Source organism: Typopeltis vanoorti, chromosome 6, assembly GCF_054136105.1.
Source record: "Typopeltis vanoorti isolate ZY-2024b chromosome 6, IOZ_Tvanoo_1.0, whole genome shotgun sequence".
Classification (NCBI taxonomy): domain Eukaryota; kingdom Metazoa; phylum Arthropoda; class Arachnida; order Uropygi; family Thelyphonidae; genus Typopeltis; species Typopeltis vanoorti.
In genome coordinates this window covers 128982059-129001392 of record NC_143554.1, presented here as the reverse complement: position 1 = coordinate 129001392, position 19334 = coordinate 128982059, and the positions used below count along the sequence as shown (strand labels likewise).

At 34.9% G+C, this 19334-nt stretch overlaps 1 protein-coding gene across 3 annotated transcripts in view; it reads left to right on the top strand.

Moving 5' to 3' along the window:
• LOC150105934 (ethanolamine kinase 1-like) overlaps positions 1-19334 on the top strand; it is a 154532-nt gene that overhangs the window by 95597 nt on the left and 39601 nt on the right. For 2 of the 3 annotated variants that reach the window (XM_090393695.1, XM_090393696.1), the window contains exon 6: positions 14662-14745. In XM_090393695.1, the coding sequence (XP_090249821.1) occupies positions 14662-14745 (84 nt within the window). The remainder of the gene's footprint in view (positions 1-14661; positions 14746-19334) is intronic. The other variant, XM_090393697.1, reaches the window with a different exon arrangement.

Sequence of the window (19334 nt, the reverse complement as noted above, 5' to 3'; positions counted from 1 at the left end):
CAACCACAATTCGGTGTAACAGTGGGGCTAGTGTAAGTAATTGCAGCGTGCAACACAAGACTAAAGTCCTAATATGGCGCAATATAAGTTAAAAAAAAAAACAGTCCAAACCCTTGAAAAAAACATAGCAGTCCAAATAGTAGTCCTTGAAAGTTTTGAAAAATAGTAGTCCAAAGTTTTGAAAAAAATAAAATTAAAATAAATAAATATTAATTTGGTCTTAGGATGACTGTCTCCCAAATCTTTGGTAGATTTATACAGCCATACTTATTAAGGTTTGGAGTATGTTTTAAGGCTTCTGTTGATTCCAGGAACAACCTCTCTGACTTGTAGAAGCTTCTGTGCAGTACTTTTGTTTTTTTCCAATTGATCCTGTGTGCTGGGGTATCCAAAGCATGGTCTGTCAGACCCGACTTGCCAATGCAAAAGTGCTGGATGTATTTTTTGTGTTCACTGAGGCGGATGTCCATTCTTCCTGTCTGTCCATAGTAGGCTCGATGACAAGAACAAGGCACTTCATAGACTCCTGGATGTGATAAAGGAGTGAATCTGTCCTTAGGTGAACGGATTGACACACTGATCACACGTCTTCCAGAAGGTTCCTTATCATCTGGAAGATAAGGAACCTGATCTTCCAGAAGGTTCCTTATCTCCCTGTATGTGTGGGTTTATAGAAAACCCACACATACAGGGAGATATTTACACAAACAATCACACCATCACCCTTCTCAACAATATTGTATCTTAAAAACACTAACCCATAGAGCTAGAGCAATCTGTTCCAATAACATTGCTCTCACTGCTGAACTTTTTCACCTGTGCCACACCTTCCTAACCAATGGCTATAATCCCCATAAGATAGATAAAATACTAAATGCTACCCAGAAATCCCTCCCCACTATATACCACAGAAGACTACAACAAAACCATCACCATCCTGTACATTAAAGGCACATCTGAAAAGATATCTAGGGTGCTTAACAAATACCAACTGCGCACCGTATTTAAACCTTATGTGAAATTGACAACTCTCATCCGTTCACCTAAGAACAGATTCACTCCTTTATCACACCCAGGAGTCTATGAAGTGCCCTGTTCTTGTCATCAAACCTACTACTTAATAAGACAGACAGACAGAAAGAACTGTGGACATCCACCTCAGTGAACACAAAAAATATATCCAGCACTTTTGCTATGGCAAGTCAGGTCTGGCAGACCATGCTTTGGATACCCCAGCACACAGGATCAATTGGAAAAAAACAAAAGTACCTCACGGAAGCTTCTACAAGTCAGAGAGGTTGTTCCTGGAATCAACAGAAGCCTTAAAACATACTCCAAACCTTAATAAGTATGGCTGTATAAATCTACCAAAGATTTAGGAGACAGTCATCCTAAGACCAAATTAATATTTATTTAAATTTTATTTTTTTCAAAACTTTGCACTACTATTTTTCAAAAGGAACTACTATTTGGACTGCTATATTTTTTCAAGGCTTTGAACTGTTTTTTATTTTTATTTTTTTAACTTAGATGGTGCTGTATTAGGACTTTAGTCTTGTGTTGCATGCTGCAATTACTTATGCTAGCCCCACTGTTACACCGAATTGTGGTTGTCTCGCATTTGTAACAAACTTTGTTTGTGTGCTCTGAAGATGCTGGATATAATACCAGTGAAATATTAGCTTTTAAGTTAATAAATGGTTATTTTCTTATCAATCTGTGTTTGCATCAATACCATTCAAATCCAGTTCAACTTCTCAAATTTGGATCAGTCTCAGCACTCAAATTTGTTGAGGTTTGGGAAGTTTTTCAGGACTGAGGCTGATTCAAGGAATAATCTTTCCTACTTGTACTTGCTGCAGTGTAATAACGTGGCCTTCTTCCAGAGTATTCTGTGGTGGGTGTCCATTTGAATGGTCAGAAAGTCCTGAGTGACTGTATTGGTTCTGTTGGGTGTGCTTGGGTGGATGTATTGGACAGACACTCATTGCCATAAACTTTATTTTTTATTATTTGTGGGGGGGGGGGTCTTGGTACACTTATGTAGCAGTTTTATTTACAGTAAAATTCTATCACAGCTTTTGCTCCACTCACACACTCTTACTTCAACGATTGTCCCATGAAAAATGCTGCATCACCCAACTTGAAAGTTGCACCTGCGATTACAACACACTCTAGTGGTCAAATCTATAAACACATTTTTTACTTTTATTCAAAGGGCTGTCCTGTTAAAAAAAAATCAATCTCATTACTTAACGGACATGCTGTGTATAGGAATGTTTTAGGATTAATCTGGAAAAAAGGCAGGGTTAACAGTAATACCAAGTATCTACTAGATTTCTACTTGGGATAGGAACTATTAATTCCAAACCATATTCCAATATAAAATGTGTAAATTCACTTTTGGAGGGGATACAGCTTGCACAGAATCAGTCTTATTGTGGATAGTGAAATTTGTAGATTGCTCCAAAGGATTTGAAATTGGAAGTGATCATCTAGTGTTGAGCAGCAGGATACAAAATATGTATTCATCTGAAAAGGAAAAAAAAAAAAAAATCAAATATTTAGAAAATAATCCAGTGGACAGTTCTTAAATATGAATTGCAGACTCAAATTACCAAATGTTAGAGAAAAAAGGAGTTTGAAAACAAGAACTAAACCTTAGAAATTGACTAGCATAATCTGAACAAAACATCGATGGAGTATGGAAATGTCTGGCAAAGTTCTGTGCAGAGATGGAAAGTAAGCACTCGATGGTGGACAAAATTAATCACCCCAAGAAAAGAAAACAAAACATTCCTAGGTAGTCAGTATGTTCGTAGAGAATATAGAGAAACAAAAATGTAGTAAAACTGAGATATGTAAAAATAGCTAAACAAAAGATATGGAAAGAAAATCAGTATTGCAAGTGAAATGGGAAAATATACTAAACTCTCTCTCATTTCATTTTTTAAGTTTTCTTAGAAATGTAGGAAAGATTTTCGAAGGAAATGAATCAGGCCATAAAGGTGACATAAGAACTAAAGATAAGAATATTCTGGATGTCCTGAGTAATTAACTTGAAATATTGTTAAATGAGGTGAAGTGGACAATAGAAAATATCAGGAGAAATGCAAGAATAGCAACTTGAAATTTTGAAATATGGCGATAATTAATTTTTGCAGTGAGTCAGGTGATTGGAATAAATTCCCATTATATACCAATTTACCAATTTATAAAAACAGAAATAAAACTGAACATCAGAAGTATCGAAAGCAAAATTGAAGAAAAATCTATTTTTAAGCTAAATAAGTGTAGCCAAACCAGATTATTATACCTTATGAAAAATAATTGAGAAATCATGGGAATATAATAACATCTTTGTTTAAGCTTCAGTTATCTTGAAAAAAGCATGTTAATAGGGTATTCTTCTTCTCTTCTGTCTAAGACGGGTTGAGTCTTCTCTTGAGCAGGATCTTCCAGTCTTCTCTATTCCTTGCTGTTCGAAAAAGTTCCTTATATGTTCTGCACCCTGAGATGTTCTTTATTAATTTCAGCCAGGTAATTCTTGGTCTTCCAGGTCTTCTTTTTTCAGTTGGAAAAGTATTGATTAGGACATTAGGAAGTCTGTCTGCGTCCATGTGTACAGTGTGTCCAAACCATCTCAGTTGTTTTCTAATTTTTTCTATTATTGTCTTTTTATACAATAGTTCTTGTCTGACTGTGATGTTTGTTTTCTTTTCTATCCAACTTGTTCTATTTATTTTTCTTAAGCATTTCATTTCAAATGCCAGCAGTTTTTTCTCCTCTCTTTTTTTAACTGTCCACGCTTCTGCTCCATAGATGACTGTTGGTATAATTATTGCTTCATATAATTTGGCTTGCTTAGATATCTTGTTTGTTTTCCAGATTTTCTGTAATTTTCCCATATTGGTCCATCCTATCGCTATTCTGTGTTTGATTGTTTTGAGTTCATTTATTGTTTCTGTTAGTTTTGATCCAAGGTATATGAAATTGTCTACTTGTTCTATTTGTTCTCCGTTTAGGGTGGCTGAGATGGTGGTTCCGTTCCTCCCTAATTTCATCACTTTTGTATATTTATTATCATGTCATATGTTTTACAGGTTTCGTTTAGCTTGTTGATCAACTTTTGTAGTTCATTTGGGGTTCTTGCAAGAAGGACGAGATCATCTGCATATTTGATATTATTTATGTTTAAACCCATTGACATTGATTCCAGGCTCATTGTCTATTGCCTTCTTTACAACTTGTAGATATATGTTGAATAGGCATGGGGATAATGGGCATCCTTACATTACTCCTTTTTGGATCTCTATGGGTGCTGTTGTGAGTGTGTCCTTTTTAATTATTGCATTTGTCTTAGAGTAATATTTTATCAGAAACTATTATATATTTGTCTATGGCTTTTTCTAGTAGAATTTTAAGAAGGATTTCTCTGTTGATGTTATCAAAAGCTTGTTTAAAGTCCACAAAACAACAATATAGTTCTTTATGGTCTTCCCAGCTGAGCTCTGCTAGTTGGTGCAATGTGAAAATTTGGTCTATTGTTGAATAGTTTCCTCGGAAACCAGCTTGTTCTATGCCTATCATTTCTTCATAGGTGTTTTTTAATCTATTTTGTATAATTCTTATGAATATTTTATAGGTGTGAAGGAGTAAATTGATTGGTCTGTAATATTCACAGTCTGTTTTGTCTCCTTTCTTGTATATTGGGATGCTCTTTCCAGTTCTCCAGTCATCTGGGATCTCTCCTGTTTGTAGTATTAATAGGGTATGGAGAAAAAAATTTTCGAAACACTAAACTAAATCTTATTTTTATAGTGTGGATAGAACCTCATATAGAGCAGTACAATTTTATACATCATCATCATCATCAAATTCCTGTCATGTACCCTCAAGGGGTGTACAGGATATGACAGTACTACATGAAAAAATTACATCATTACTAACTTCCTATCTACAATTTTCCTCCAAATCAGTCTGTTACTTGTCAAGACTCCAACATTATCAGATCTTATATTTCTATCGTCTAAGGCACTTTGTACCGTATCAATCCACCTATATCTTGGTCTTCCTCTGGGTCGTTTTCCTGCCAACCTGGCAGAGAACACTTGTTGTGCTAATCTTTCCTCTCCCATTCTATTTAAGTGACCATACCATCTGAGATTAGCTCTGCTAACGCATTCCTGGATGCTGACAATGTCAAGTTCTTTCCTAATATCTTCATTTTTAACATGATATTGCCATTGATGCCATCTGTTCACGCCTCTAATCTTTCTCAGGACTCTCATATCTGCGGTCTCTAGTCTTTGGTCAAGTGTTTTACTTCTGACCCAGCTCTGAGATCCATAAGTTAAAATTGGTTTGAACACAGTCTTGTATACAGCTAATTTAGTGTTCCGACTAATTTCTTTCTTATTCCATATGAATTTATTCAATTGACTTCCCACGATACCAGCTTTGCTGATTCTGTTGTCTATTTCTATATTTAGTTTACCATCTTCAGTAAAAATTGTGCCTAAGTAGCTGAAATGTTTTACTTGTTCCACAGGTTCTCCATTCACAACACAGTTGATATTTTCAATGATTCTGCCTATTTTCATTGTCTTTGTCTTTTTATTGCTGACCTTCATACCATATCTATTACAACAGCTATTCAATTTAGTCAGAGAATCTTGCAGACTTGTAGCGGATTTATTTAGAAGTATAACATCATCCGCATAAAGCAAAGAGCTGACATTAACATCTCCAATTTTGATATCAGGTTTAATACCATATTCCTTCATAATGTGATCCATATAGATAATGAATAACAGAGGGGATAATGTACATCCTTGTCTCACACCAGATTTAACATTAAACCATCTTCCTGTACTTCCTTCAATTCTAACTGCTGACTCACAACTCAAATAAAGACTAAGTATTGCTTGATATAATGCCCCATTGACACCATATAACTGCAGCGTATTGAATAGCTTCTCTCTTGGCACCTTGTCATATGCCTTTTCCAAATCGACAAAACTTAAATACAGATCTTTGTTATATTCCCATGCTTTCTCGACTATTTGTCGTAAAGTGAAGATCTGATCCTGACAGCCTCCATTTGGCCTGAATCCAGCTTGTTCTTCACCAAGCTTTTCTTCCACAATTCTTCTCAACCGTTTCTCAAGTATACTTGCATAGATCTTGCCAGGAACACTCAGTAGGGAAATACCTCTGTAATTCTCACATTCAGTTTTAGAATTTTATACGTATGTTGTACGTTATACAATTTTATACGTATGTTGCAAATTAGCAATTAGAAATGAAGGATGTATAGAAGGATGATTTAATATTAAATGATCATGAGGCAGGAGTTATATACTATTTATGAGGGTCATTTCAAAAGTTCTATGCATCACAGAACTGATACTTTGAAAATATTCAAAAGCAAACAGTTCTCAAGTGTGATTTGTTCACATGATGTTTTTCTCAAACTGAATAAAAACATGTTCTGGTGTTCTTATTCTGCAAAACAAGACTTAAAAATGGAGGGAAAAAAATCTGACGTGTACAATTAACATTATACATTACAGTTGAAACCTGGTATGCATGTGTGTGTGTGGGGGGGGGGGGAGACCAAGATTCATCAGGTGACAACAAAGTGGTCGTCTTCTTTCTGCAAAGGTCAGACAAGTGTTGAAGATAGTCTAAAAAGTAGCAGGCTATTGACATCTATGGTTGATAAGTCTGCTGGGTGAAGATTGGTGCAAAACCAAATCTGCCAGTCCCATACTATCTGGGCAGCTGACAGGTGGCTTGCAACCAGATTGTAGAAGTACTGCTGTAAACAGTTTTTGAACAGAATTTTTTGTCAAGATGTCTGCATGGTTAGCCTAGTGGCTATGCGCTTCATGTCTGTCCATGACTATGCGCTTCATGAGTGTCCTAGGTTCGATTCCTGTTGATGACCTGAGGAGCTTAAGGATCTTCCTCAGTCATAGCCAAGTTAGCCTGTCTTGGGTGTGGACAGCAGGGTTTTTCATCCTGCAAGCAGACAAACCGGCCCCATGAACACACATGGATTAGTCATGAATTTTTCTATCCTTCAGGCTGTGGATTTAAACTGCACCATGAATATGGATGTTTTTTGAGAATAAATTTTTGTGAATTCATTTACTTATGGAGATGCAGAAGAGGAGTGACAAACCAGCTTGCATTAATATGCAAGTAACCCCTCATTAGGAAGTGACTCAACCAATCCGAGGATGGACGAGAAGGATGGGGAATAGCTAGATAGACAGACACGGCCTGTGGGATTGACTGGCATCATACTATTAGGAAGTTTTAACAAGATGTGTTGTGCCTAAAAATTGAATGAAAGACCTGACATGCTTATGGCCAAAGCCTTGATTTTGCACAACAGTGTGAAGCCAATGTTTCATATGAAATATCTGAATGGAAAAGTTGGATGGCAAATGGTAGACAGCAATGAAAAGCCAGAATGCAGATTATGGGAAAGCATTTTTTGCTTAATAAGTGTTAGGAATAACATCAAGGAATAACATATAGTATGCAGAGCTTATGAAATGACCCTTATATGGGCTGTTTTGTTATCTTACACACACACACACACACACACGTTATGCTGGCTGATGGTTAATGAACCCATTTTCTGTCCTTCAGGCTGCGGATTTAAATTGCACTATGAATATGGATGTTTTTGTGAATTCATTTATCAGTTGATTGATGTTTGGATTCTATTCCACTTAAAACCAACCCAATGAATATGGCCATCAGAGAAACAAACAGCAATTAAAAAAAATTAAAATCTGAAAGATAAAATTGCTCTTAGTTTAGAGTTGGAATAGAAAAAAAAATGGTAAAGGATCATAAGTCTCTTCAGCAAAATTTTTGAACTGGGAAAAGTATCTTCAGACTGCTGCAGAGGAGAAATGATTCTATTCCAAAAAGAAATTAAAAAAAAAAATAAATAAATAAAATAAAATAATTGGAATTTCTCATCTTATTGTCTATATGAATATACATGACATAAGGTATTTATATGAATATACATGACAGAATGAAAATTTCAATAGATTGTGTTTTATATCAAAACAAGTAAGTTTTCAATCAGGCAGAAGATGCATTCATCAAATTCTCATCTGAGAAACACAAAACATTTACAAAAATGTAGACAGTTACCTGGTTGATAACCTTGATAAATCTTATCCACGTCTTTCAAGACGAATCCAAGACCAAGTAACCTAAATTTTTCTATTATGGAAGGTGTTGAACTGGTTTGAAATATCAGGTAAAATATCTTATACTCCATAGTTGTTTCTTCTGCTTATTAAAAAAACTCAAGATGCTCTTTTTCATTCTATTCACCTTTCACCTTTGAATACTGTTCACTGCTTGAGGTGGTGCACCTAAGAATTCTTCATACTATCCAGAAGAGTGCAATTTGGCTCATAGATGAATCCCTCTCTTACAGACTCGTTTCAGCACTATGTCTGTTCTACAGGTACCTCTGTGGTCTCTGCTCCACTGAACTGGTAACCATCATACCATCATTCCTGTACTTTTTGTTGGGCCTGTTTAAACAAGAGTAGCTGCCCACCATCTCTTTTCGTTATAACTCAAACATACCGAACCTGTTTTTCCTTTACCTAATTTATTCTATCTGCATCTGTGCTCTGGAACAGCCTTCCTTAAAGTGTAGTCACCTGCAACAACTCTTCAAGCAAAATGTCATTTTTTTCTCCTGGACTCTGATTTGCTACCTTGGTTCTTCTATCTCTCATGTATGAGACAGTTTTATATATAATATATACACCTAAACTTCTTTTTACGCGATAGATACGTTCCTAAAAATTACGCATAAATAGAATTCGCGTAAAAAGAACTATTGACTCCATAGAAAAAGTGAAGATTGGTTCCAAACCTGAAATATAAGCAAAATAATGAAAAAAACAAACATTAAATTCGTTAGGATCATAAGATTTTTATTTACATTTCATGGAGAACACACATACATATAATGAATTTTAATAACTTAAAAAAAAAACATCCATTTCAGTGCTAAGGATTCTATAAAAAAATTATGTTATTCGCTATCAGTTTCTGACAATAATCGCGAAAGCTTTAGTTTTCGTGAGACTAATATCACTAGAACTACTAGATGTGGTATTATCGTCATCGACTTCTGTCTCAACTTGTGGAATTCTTCTTATCATGTCTTGAACAAAAGTACCACTGGTTGTTTCAGTAGTTTTAGGCATGAACTCGGTTATTAATCGCTGTGTTGATGCTTTAGATAAGTCGCGATATAATTCTCTGTATGAAGACATTAACAACTTAAGCTCACATGAAAACTTCCCAGCACGTTCTTCATTTGGATTATGTCAGACAAAATAATTGCCTAAATTGCTGGCCAGTTTAAGACCTTTAATTATATCAGCAGTAAAAGTAGAATTATCTTGATCATTATCATTAACTTCTTCGCTTTCAGGAGTCTCAGAAACAATCTCTACTATTTCATCTTCGCTAAGAGGTTTATCAATTAACAATTCTTCGATATCTGCCGGCATAAGATCATCGAATCCTTCTCCACCAATTTCACATGCCAAACTTATTATATTGGAGAATTCTGCAGTATGATTGAAGGGAACAGGAGTATTCTCTTTAGCACATGTGGGCCAAATAGCTTTCCAGCATGCATTTATAGTTTCTGGTCTCAATTCAGATAATGATAACCGAATCAATACAATCCATAATTGAAAATTTTTTCCACACATCCATAACTGACAGTGTTTCATCATCACTTAGCTTGTTCAAAACGTACTGAAATGTTCGTCTGACATAATATGTTTTAAAAGTCGCAATTATACCCTGATCTAGAGGTTGTAGCAATGATGTGGTATTGGGCAGCAGGAAAAAAAATTGCACATTTGGGTGTTCTATGGCAGGATGACCAGGTGTATTATCAAGAATCAAAAGCACTTTAAATTCGAGACCCTTGTCATTCAAATAGCATCTAACTTCTGGCACAAAATGTTTGTGGCACCACTTAGTGAAAATATCAATGGTCACCCAAGCTTTTTTGTTGGCCATCCAATGAACTGGCAATTTTTTAAAATCTACACTTTTCATTGGCCGTGGTCTTAATGATCGATTTATGAGCAGTGGTTTTAACATCCGATCTCCTAAAGCGTTCGAACAAAATAGGAATGTTATGCGATCCTTTGCTGCTTTGAACCCACCAACAGTTTTTTGCATTTTTGATACGCAAGTTCTGTTTGGCATTTTTTCCCAGAAAAGGCCGGTTTCCTCCATATTCCAAACTTGTTCACGAGTGTAACCTCCATCTTCAATTATTTTAGCAAGTTTTTGTGGAAATGCTTTAGCAGCTGTTTCATCAGCAGAAGCCATTTCACCTTTAATTTTTATATTATGAAGAGCTTGTCTTTTAATAAACTTAGCCAGCAACCATTGCTTGCATGAAATTCATATTTTTTCCTCGATTGAGATGAAGTATCTGGCTGCAGTTTTTTAATCTGTTCATAAAATCTCAATGTTGATTGCTTGAGAATTTCCATCAACTGTCATTCTTTTTTGTACATTATCTTCTATCCACATTCACTAAAGCTTTTTCAGCCTTTTCTAGAACAACATCTCTTGTGTATGATGATAATTTCGCACTCGATTTTGTTCCAGAACATACTGCTTTTCTAATAGCCTCTTCATTTTTCTTTATAGATCTCACAGTTGATTCACAGACTCCAAAATGCTCCAAAATTACCCACAGCCACTGCACCTTCCCCAGTTGGAAGACGATCTAAAATTTGAATTTTTATATCCAAGGAAATGGCTTTCCTTTTTGTTATCGGCAACACCATGTGAGAGCTGGATTAAAATCTTCGGTTAATGAAATGAAAGTTTGAAAATTACATATAGCTTACCATTTATCATTTCTTAATTTTATAATGAGATTTTTATTTTGATTTCACTTAAAAAATGCAAATGCAAAAAATGCGGTAACTGTGTTGTCTACTCAAACACCAAATTCAAACTGCTTTTTTATGCGCAGTCAGTTATGTACTGTAATTTGGGGAATTCCCAATAAATGAAATTCGTAAGAATTTAGAATTTTCTTAACCCTTGAACATACAAAGACGTCTGTGACACGTCTTTTGTTTGTTGCACCAAAATTGATTTTGACGTATCGCAGACGTTACGAAGTTCGCATAAGTTTTATCTGTTCCAACTTTAAAAATAATTTGTATGTCAAAGGGTTAATTGAAATGAGAATGCAATTCTACAAAATTCTCAGAATTTTCTTGAATTACGGATTTTTTCCTAACTTAGACTTTAAGTTAGTCGCATAAAAGTGAATAAAAATCGCTTTAAAAATTTTTTTTGGTATCCCAATTCGCGTAACTCCGAATTCGCTTAAAAAAAAAAATTCACATAAAAAGAAGTTTAGGTGTGTGTATGTATATATATATATATATATACAGGGTGTTCGGGATAAATTTGACATATTTATAATTAATTATATTTTTCCGTAAGTTACATGTATTAACACACACTTCTCTTCATTTAAAAGTTTGGACCCTTCTTCATTCATATACAAGATGTCAGAAAGGATGGATAGCTGGAACCCACCTGAATCATGGAAGAGAATAACTTGTATCATGATGATTCGTGCCTGCCATCAAAATAAGGATATTACGACTGCTGCCCAATGCTCCCTGAATACAGTAAAAACAATCAGGCATGAACTAGAGACTTGCAATGGTGACTACGAGGATGTAGCAAGAAGAAAGATCCCTAGCAGACGATCTGATTGCGTTCGTACAGCAGAATTCCTCGCAAATCTGCAGGAACAGGTGTTGAAGAACCCTGGCATTGGAATTCGGGCTTTGTTCGTGGAGTTGCTAACTGTAGTCAAGCCTTGGATAACAAGGGTAGCCAATGGTAGGCCGTATGTATGGCAGCAGGATTCGGCCCCTTGCCACACCTCTGGGAAAAGTCAAAAATGGTTGTCTGAAAATTTCTACGACTTCACCAGTCCAAATGTTTGGCCTCCAAACTCCCCAGACCTTAACCCCATGGATTATTTTGTATGGGGGCGCAGTTGAAAAAGACACCAATCGCACTTCCAGTAATACAAAAGCCCAGTTAATGGATAAAATTAAAACAGTTTTTGCGGCCCTTCCCAGGGAGACTGTAGCATCAGCTTGTTCGAGGTTCCGAAGCAGAATTGAAGCTGTGATCGATGCTAATGGTGGTTATTTTGAGTAAATCTTGTTGATAGTATTGTAATTAACTCTGCCTGTAATGTTTTTTTGTCAATTCATTAAATTTAATAGATACAAAGAAGATTTTCTTTTTCCTTACGAAACTGTCAAATTTATCCCGAACACCCTGTATATATATATATAACATCAGAAGTGGCTTGAAAAAGTTTCATCTTTTTTTTTTCTAAAAGACAGGATTTCCAGATTATTCTAAATTAGCTTGCCCATGGTATTGATGATAATATACTATAGGCTAATGGTCGTTAATGGGTGGGATTTATGTTAAAAAAATAGGGAAAGTGGTATTAAACTTGATATTAAGGGATTCACTCATACTTAGGTCAGCTCATACTTTTTCCATGTACTGCTTGACAGTGCCATACAGACTACAACAGTTTATAAGATCAAGGCTAATCAACCAGTGGTAGGAAGGAAGGAAGGAAACATTGACAAACAAATTATATTATATTAAGCCTGAAATTAAGTGACAGTCTGGTCAATATAGAAGCAGAAGAGTGGAAGTTGTTCCTGCTGAACTTCGCATAGGTCACAGTTATCTCACACATTTTTATATACTGAGGGCTGATGCCCCACCTTTGCAACACCAAAAATGCAAGATATTTGAAATTTTTGCATATCTAGCTGAATTATATCACAGATGTTGCTGCTCCTCTAGGGTAATTAATACAATCATACAGGAAAACCTTGCTTAACGCAATCAATTGATCCATCAATTAATGTGTGCTAAGCAAAATCGCATTAGGCGAATATAATAAACAATAGAAATAATTCATCCATCAGTTAGCTCAAAGTTGAAAAAAAATTACAGTATAAGCTATATTAGAAGATAAAATCAAAGTTAATAAAAATCAATTGCTTAATTTCTTTTAGTTGAAAGAGATCATTCTCTCTTAAATGTTCTGATTGGGAATCAATCAAGTTTCTCACATCTTCATTATCCAGTTCATTAAATCCAAATTCTTTTCCAATTGTGCTGATTTTTTCAATAATGTTAGATCTTGGATTTTGCGCATGATAAACCAACATAGGCTTCAGTTTAAAGTTGCCTCCTAATAAAAGCATAAGATGATCTTTAGATACTTTGTATCCTAGTTGAGATGCTTCAGTTTTAGCTAGGAAAGTTTTTGTTTCTCCAAAGGAGATCAGTTTCGTTGATGTTGAATATTTGACTATCTTCATAATCACCCTCCTGAATTATTTTTTGCAATTCTTCAGGAAACTTGGCTGCAGAATCTTTATCAGCACTAGCAGATTCCCCAGTTATTCTTAGGTTATGCAGTCCAGTTTGATTTTTAAAAGGGTCAAACCATCCAAAACTCGCAGTAAAGCTTTCACGTTTCTCTTGAAATTTGGTCTCTTTCAATGATGTAAAAATATTGAGAGATTTTTGCCTGAATATTCCTTGTACTGAGAGGTGTTTGGTTACAATTCACAATCTAGAGTGATAGAAAACGTTCCATCTCGATCATTAAATGGCTTCTCTTTCGGGTGATCTGCATGCTTAAAGAAGCAGTAGCAACTTTTCCTTGTTCTTTAATATATTTAATATAGTCTGAACTGTAGACTTGCTGTATCCCAGATCTCGCACAATCATTGTATTGCTCTGCCACTTTCATGTCTCTTAATGACTTCCAGCTTTTCCTCTAATGTAATTACTTTTCTTCTCTTTTTATTACTGCCACTTTCTTTATTTTTTCTCTTTTCCGTATCAGGGGTTGGATATAATAAAGCCTTATAGGTATCTAAATTAAAGAAAAATGAAGGTGGTTGAGCAAGAGAACTGCGTTTGCACGTGCACTTGTGAATATAGCTTTGAGTCAACTGTCGAGTGTCACCGGCCACTGCCCACTGGCTGTTACATTGACAAGTGCCGCTGCTCGTTGCAGATTGGCAACAAAAAAATTTTGTGTAACGTAAAATTTTGCATACCGTAAAAAATTGCATTAACTGATTAATCACTCATTTAAAGCAGGAAATAGTATAATTTCACTGAGTCGCACTAATTGAATTCATGTTAAGCAAGGTTTTCTTGTATTATTTGTTTCTCCCACCAGCCCACATATACTTGGGGAGATGTTATCAGACTCAAATTGCATGACATTTTTAACTTTTCACAAAAAAATAATTTAAACAAATGCATTTGATTATAAATTTTATTTATGTGTAAATACTACATTACTTAATTTTTGTACACACATATTATTTACTAATTTATATCTTTATTAATACGTTGTATACTGTACTGCTGTAACCTTTTGCTGTGGTGCAGTATTACCTTTGCTGTCCTTGTGCCCATAAACCAACCAACCTTTTCTTATATAATAAAAGTTCTTTTTTTTTTTCTTTCTTAATCTAGAAACCATTACCTTTGTGGACTATGAGTATGCAGATTTCAACTACCAAGCACTTGATATTGGAAACCATTTCTGTGAGTTTGCAGGTAAATCATTTAATGCTTTTAGCCCTACTTAAAGCTATATAACATAATTCTTTCAGGCTTGAATGAAAGTTTAGGGATTGCATTCTTCTGGTGCTCCCTAATTCTTTCACTTATTAATGGAGTATTAACAGCACTAGAAAAGGATTAAAAACTAATTTTTAATTGCTTCCAATATTTCGTCTGTCACTGAGACATCTTCAGGGAGTATAAATAACACAATTCTGTCTAGGTAGTGCACCCTCTATGGGTGTTTGTAGACAGGCTAGGATGTAAATTGGGATCTCTGACAATTATTGTTTCCCAAATTTTGGGAAGTTTTGTGCATCTGTATTTGTTAGTTTTCTTCCAGAAGATCCTGTGAGTTGTGTCCAATACATGGTCTGCAAGGCTGGATTGACCATAGTCATGATTGCAGATGCTGATCTATCAGTTTCTTTGAAGTAAGCCATCTTGTAGGAACAGGGTACTTTGTATACTTCCAGGCACTAAGAGAGGAAGGAGCTGATCTTTGGTGGAATGGATAAGGGTCGCAAGTTTCTGGTCAGACTTAAAAGTTGTCTAGAGGTTGTAATTTTTTTAAAGACCTGGCTATATTTTCTGATGGACCACGAACTCAGGGGATGGTGATGCCATTTCTGAAATCCATCTTTAACGATGGCTGAGGAATGGGGCTGGTATAATTACTTTTTTAATTCTGTAATCACTGTAGCCATTGAATAGGAAGGTGTTGTATATATGATTGAGTTCAGTTGAAAGAGAGGCTTCACTGAAAGTGGGAAAGTTGGCGAATGTATCTGCCTGTGTGTTTGGGAGGGGAGGTTTTTATATACAGTGAAGGAGAGGTTACCATTCTGAAGGCATGTTACTTAAGGTGTCTAGGAAAGGTAAACTATTGTTGTTTTCCTTTTTCTTCGTAAACTGGATTCTTGGATGTAGACTATTGAGGTGACTGAAGGAGGTGTCTAATGTGTCTGGGCCATGAGGCCTAATAGAGAACACATCTATGTATCTTAGCCAGATAGAAGGTTTTAAAGGGGCTGTGTCTATGGCTCATTTTTCAAAATATTCCATGTAAAAATTGGTGGTGGGGGGGCATAGCAGTTCCCTCTATCTGTTTGTAAATTTTGTTCTTCCAAGAAAAAACCAATTTAAACAAATGCGGATGCATAAAACTTCCCAAAATTTGGGAAACAATAATTGTCAGAGGTTCCAGTTTACATCCTAGGTTGCCTACAAATGCCCATAGAGCACACCACCTAGATAGGACTTCAGAGTTACCCATGTGTTTCATTAAGTATTGTATTTGTTTCAATAAGGAAATACTGTGAGTAGCATATTTAAATGAATTATAATACCAGAATAAACTTATGTAAAATATTATTTTATTAGTATAATTTTCGCCTAACTATCAAAGGCATCTTCAGTACATGTAAAAAGCTAATCGCATAACTGACAATTCTGAAAGGCTCCACCTAAGTAGCTAATGTAAGATAACTAAAAGAGGTCATTAACTTTCCTAACTTATTAAAAAAAAATTTTAATTAAAAAAAATCTTTAATAAGTTAGGAAATATTTTCATATGTTTAATTTAAAATAAAATTAAAAATTTTATTTTATTTTAAATTATATAAAATTGGAAAGATTAGCTGGTTTAAAAAGTGCTCTCTCTCTCTCTCAAATGGGATACACGTAGACCATCAGATCTGTTTAAGTTAGGAGAGTGAAATCAAGTTTCACGTTTCTTTATAGAGCCATTAAATGAGGAACCGACTTTTGTGAAGGACTTGTCTTGTTACAATTAACTCTGCGGTGTTGGTAGCATGCTTCGCAAGACCAGACTGTTCAGGCTCAAGTTATGGAATATACGACTTGTGTTCTTCTAGCCGAATGCATTCGGCTAGAAGAACACAAGTTTCTTCTTGTTTGTCCAAAATAAGATAACCCACAAAAGCAAGGAATCTGGTAAACACCTGGATAATTGAGATGTGGGAGCTTGTCCTTTGAAGAAGTGAGACAGATGGAGATTTTTCTGATGGGGTGAAGGCAACAAAAATATTTAGTGGTTTTAAAACTTTTGCTATTTCATTCACTAATGCCTTGTACTTAAGGGATAGGAATATGAGTTATTTCTTCTGTACTTGAAGAGGTAGAGATACCAAAACTAGTCAAAACTCTTTTGATGAAAAAATTCTTATAACCATTAAATAAAAATGTGGAGATAACGTTGTAATTCTTTCTGTAATAGTTCATCTGAAGAACATAGGAGTGAGCCAGATGAACAAATGTCTTAATAGGTTGTCTTTATACTGGGATGATGATGAGATTCAGCAAGGATATATGGCCTGTATGAGTCGTCTTCCGAAAAACTGAGAAATGTAGGTTACCATCTGGTTGATGAAGAATTAAAAGATCTAAAAAGGCTAATTGCTTATTAACTTCTTCTAGGGTGAATTTGATACTTGGGTGCAGTGCATTTAATTTAGAAAGAAACTGTTGTAATTCATAAGAAGGGCTATTCCAGATAGCAAAAATTTAATCTGCATATCTGAACCAATGAGTAGGTCTAGGTAAAATGTTAAAGAAAAAATACCCAGAATGTATTACAAAATCAAATATTTGAACAATGTCTGAAGGAAATTCTTTTTGTAATTCAGTGCTGTCAGATAAAGGAACATTAGTAACATATAAACTAGTCATATATCCAAAGTATCCAAATGAAGATGCTTTGCCACACTAGTGAAAACTTTTCTTGTATCTTAAACCGCAGAACACTGAATAAAACATGCTTTGTCTTCATCCAAGATACTTCTGTAATTTCACTTTCCATATGAAAATAGCAGTAGACTCCACTGAATAAACTACTAATAACAATATCATCACTTTAGAATGAATTGACTTTCTACATAAAAGTCGCAACATTCTTCTTAAAACCCTATCAACAGTTTGATCACTTCCGAAGGCATCTGAAGAAATAACTAAAACATGCCAACAGTTAGAAATTGCATATCAGACTGAGAATCCTAAAACAAACTTTACTGGGCCCATTCTGTATGAACTGGAAATCAATAAAGTTCCTTTTAGCTTTAACTGAAGTAAATTCCATATGGATTAATGATTACTAAAAACTTCACACATATTTATACAAGGATATCCTTTCTCTCTCTCTCTCTCTCTCTTATTTCTAACTTTTGTTCCAATTTCTGTTGAATCTTCATATATTGAAGACACAAACTGTACAGCTTCCTCTTGTTGTTCTTTTTTTCTAGTCTGGACACTTAACAATGTTCAATAACATTCTTTGTGCTTCTGCACATCCTTAGAAATGCAACTGAGAAACTTCCTCTGAAACTTCCTCTGAAGTCTACCATCATGTGCTGCCATTACTGCTTTCCAGCATTGGGCTTGGAACAGAGTTCCATCTTCACAGTGCAGAAAGGTTTATTCAATAACAGTTTCACAATGAAACAGCTGGAATTTGTTACAGTTCATTTCACAGTTTTCTCACACTGAGATAAGCTCATTTAATCGCTTCCAATAATATAGTGGTAATTTTCACTTCCCTCACTACAATGTTTGTCTAAACACAAACCACTAACATTACTAATCTTTGCCAGCCCATTCACAATTAAGCTCTAATAACTAAATTTAATAAATTCATTTCTCATCTAAGCAAGACTTCATTAGCCAAAAATAAAAATGTCTTTCATCGTCTTGCTAGTGACATTCAAAAAGAAACATACATTTAACTAACAACTTTATAAACACCACACATACCCCATTACTAATTTCTTAACTTTAATTTGTATTTTAAACTTATGGGATATCTGAATTTTACTAGATATCCTACATGATACAAGTTCTTCACAGAATTAATCTACATACTACTTTCAAATCATTTTATATAAATTGTCTTCTTTTCTATCCACCATCAAGGACAAATTATTTCTGCTTCCTATTTGGTATATATGAGTACCTTGTTCTTGTCAGCTGTCTAATTTTGTATAAATTGACAATTATGCTGAGATCAGAATTCAGTAACATGCAGATTACTTTCAATTCTTGGGAGCTGATAAATCTCACCTCACATCCCATACCATTAACAATAGTTGTAGGGTTGACCAGAACCAAACTAGGGTACTCCAAGTGTATTTCAATTTGATCATCTCTTCCTGGAAACAAGTAAAACATTACATCACATCCAAAGTGTTCAGATCATATGCATACATCAAAGTTCTGGAAAGCGACCACCATTAACTGTCAATATATAATTCTTTATATTAGATGTTTGTAATTATTCATCATAATCTCTTAATATATTCTCTTTCTTGTGCAGCTGTAACCAAGATTTGAGTAGTAAATGTATGCTATATGACATGTCACTTTGAAATGTTTTGCCCTGTTTCTCAATAATGTTTCCCAATGTGTCCTTGTAACAAATGAAATGTTAAAGTTATATTATATTTATATTATATTTAATTATATTAAAGTTATATTATATCCAAAAAGGTTTTGGATCTTCCATGTCCCATCATCTAAATAACAGATATGGCTCCATACTCTGCACAAAATGCAGAGAATTCACTTGAGCA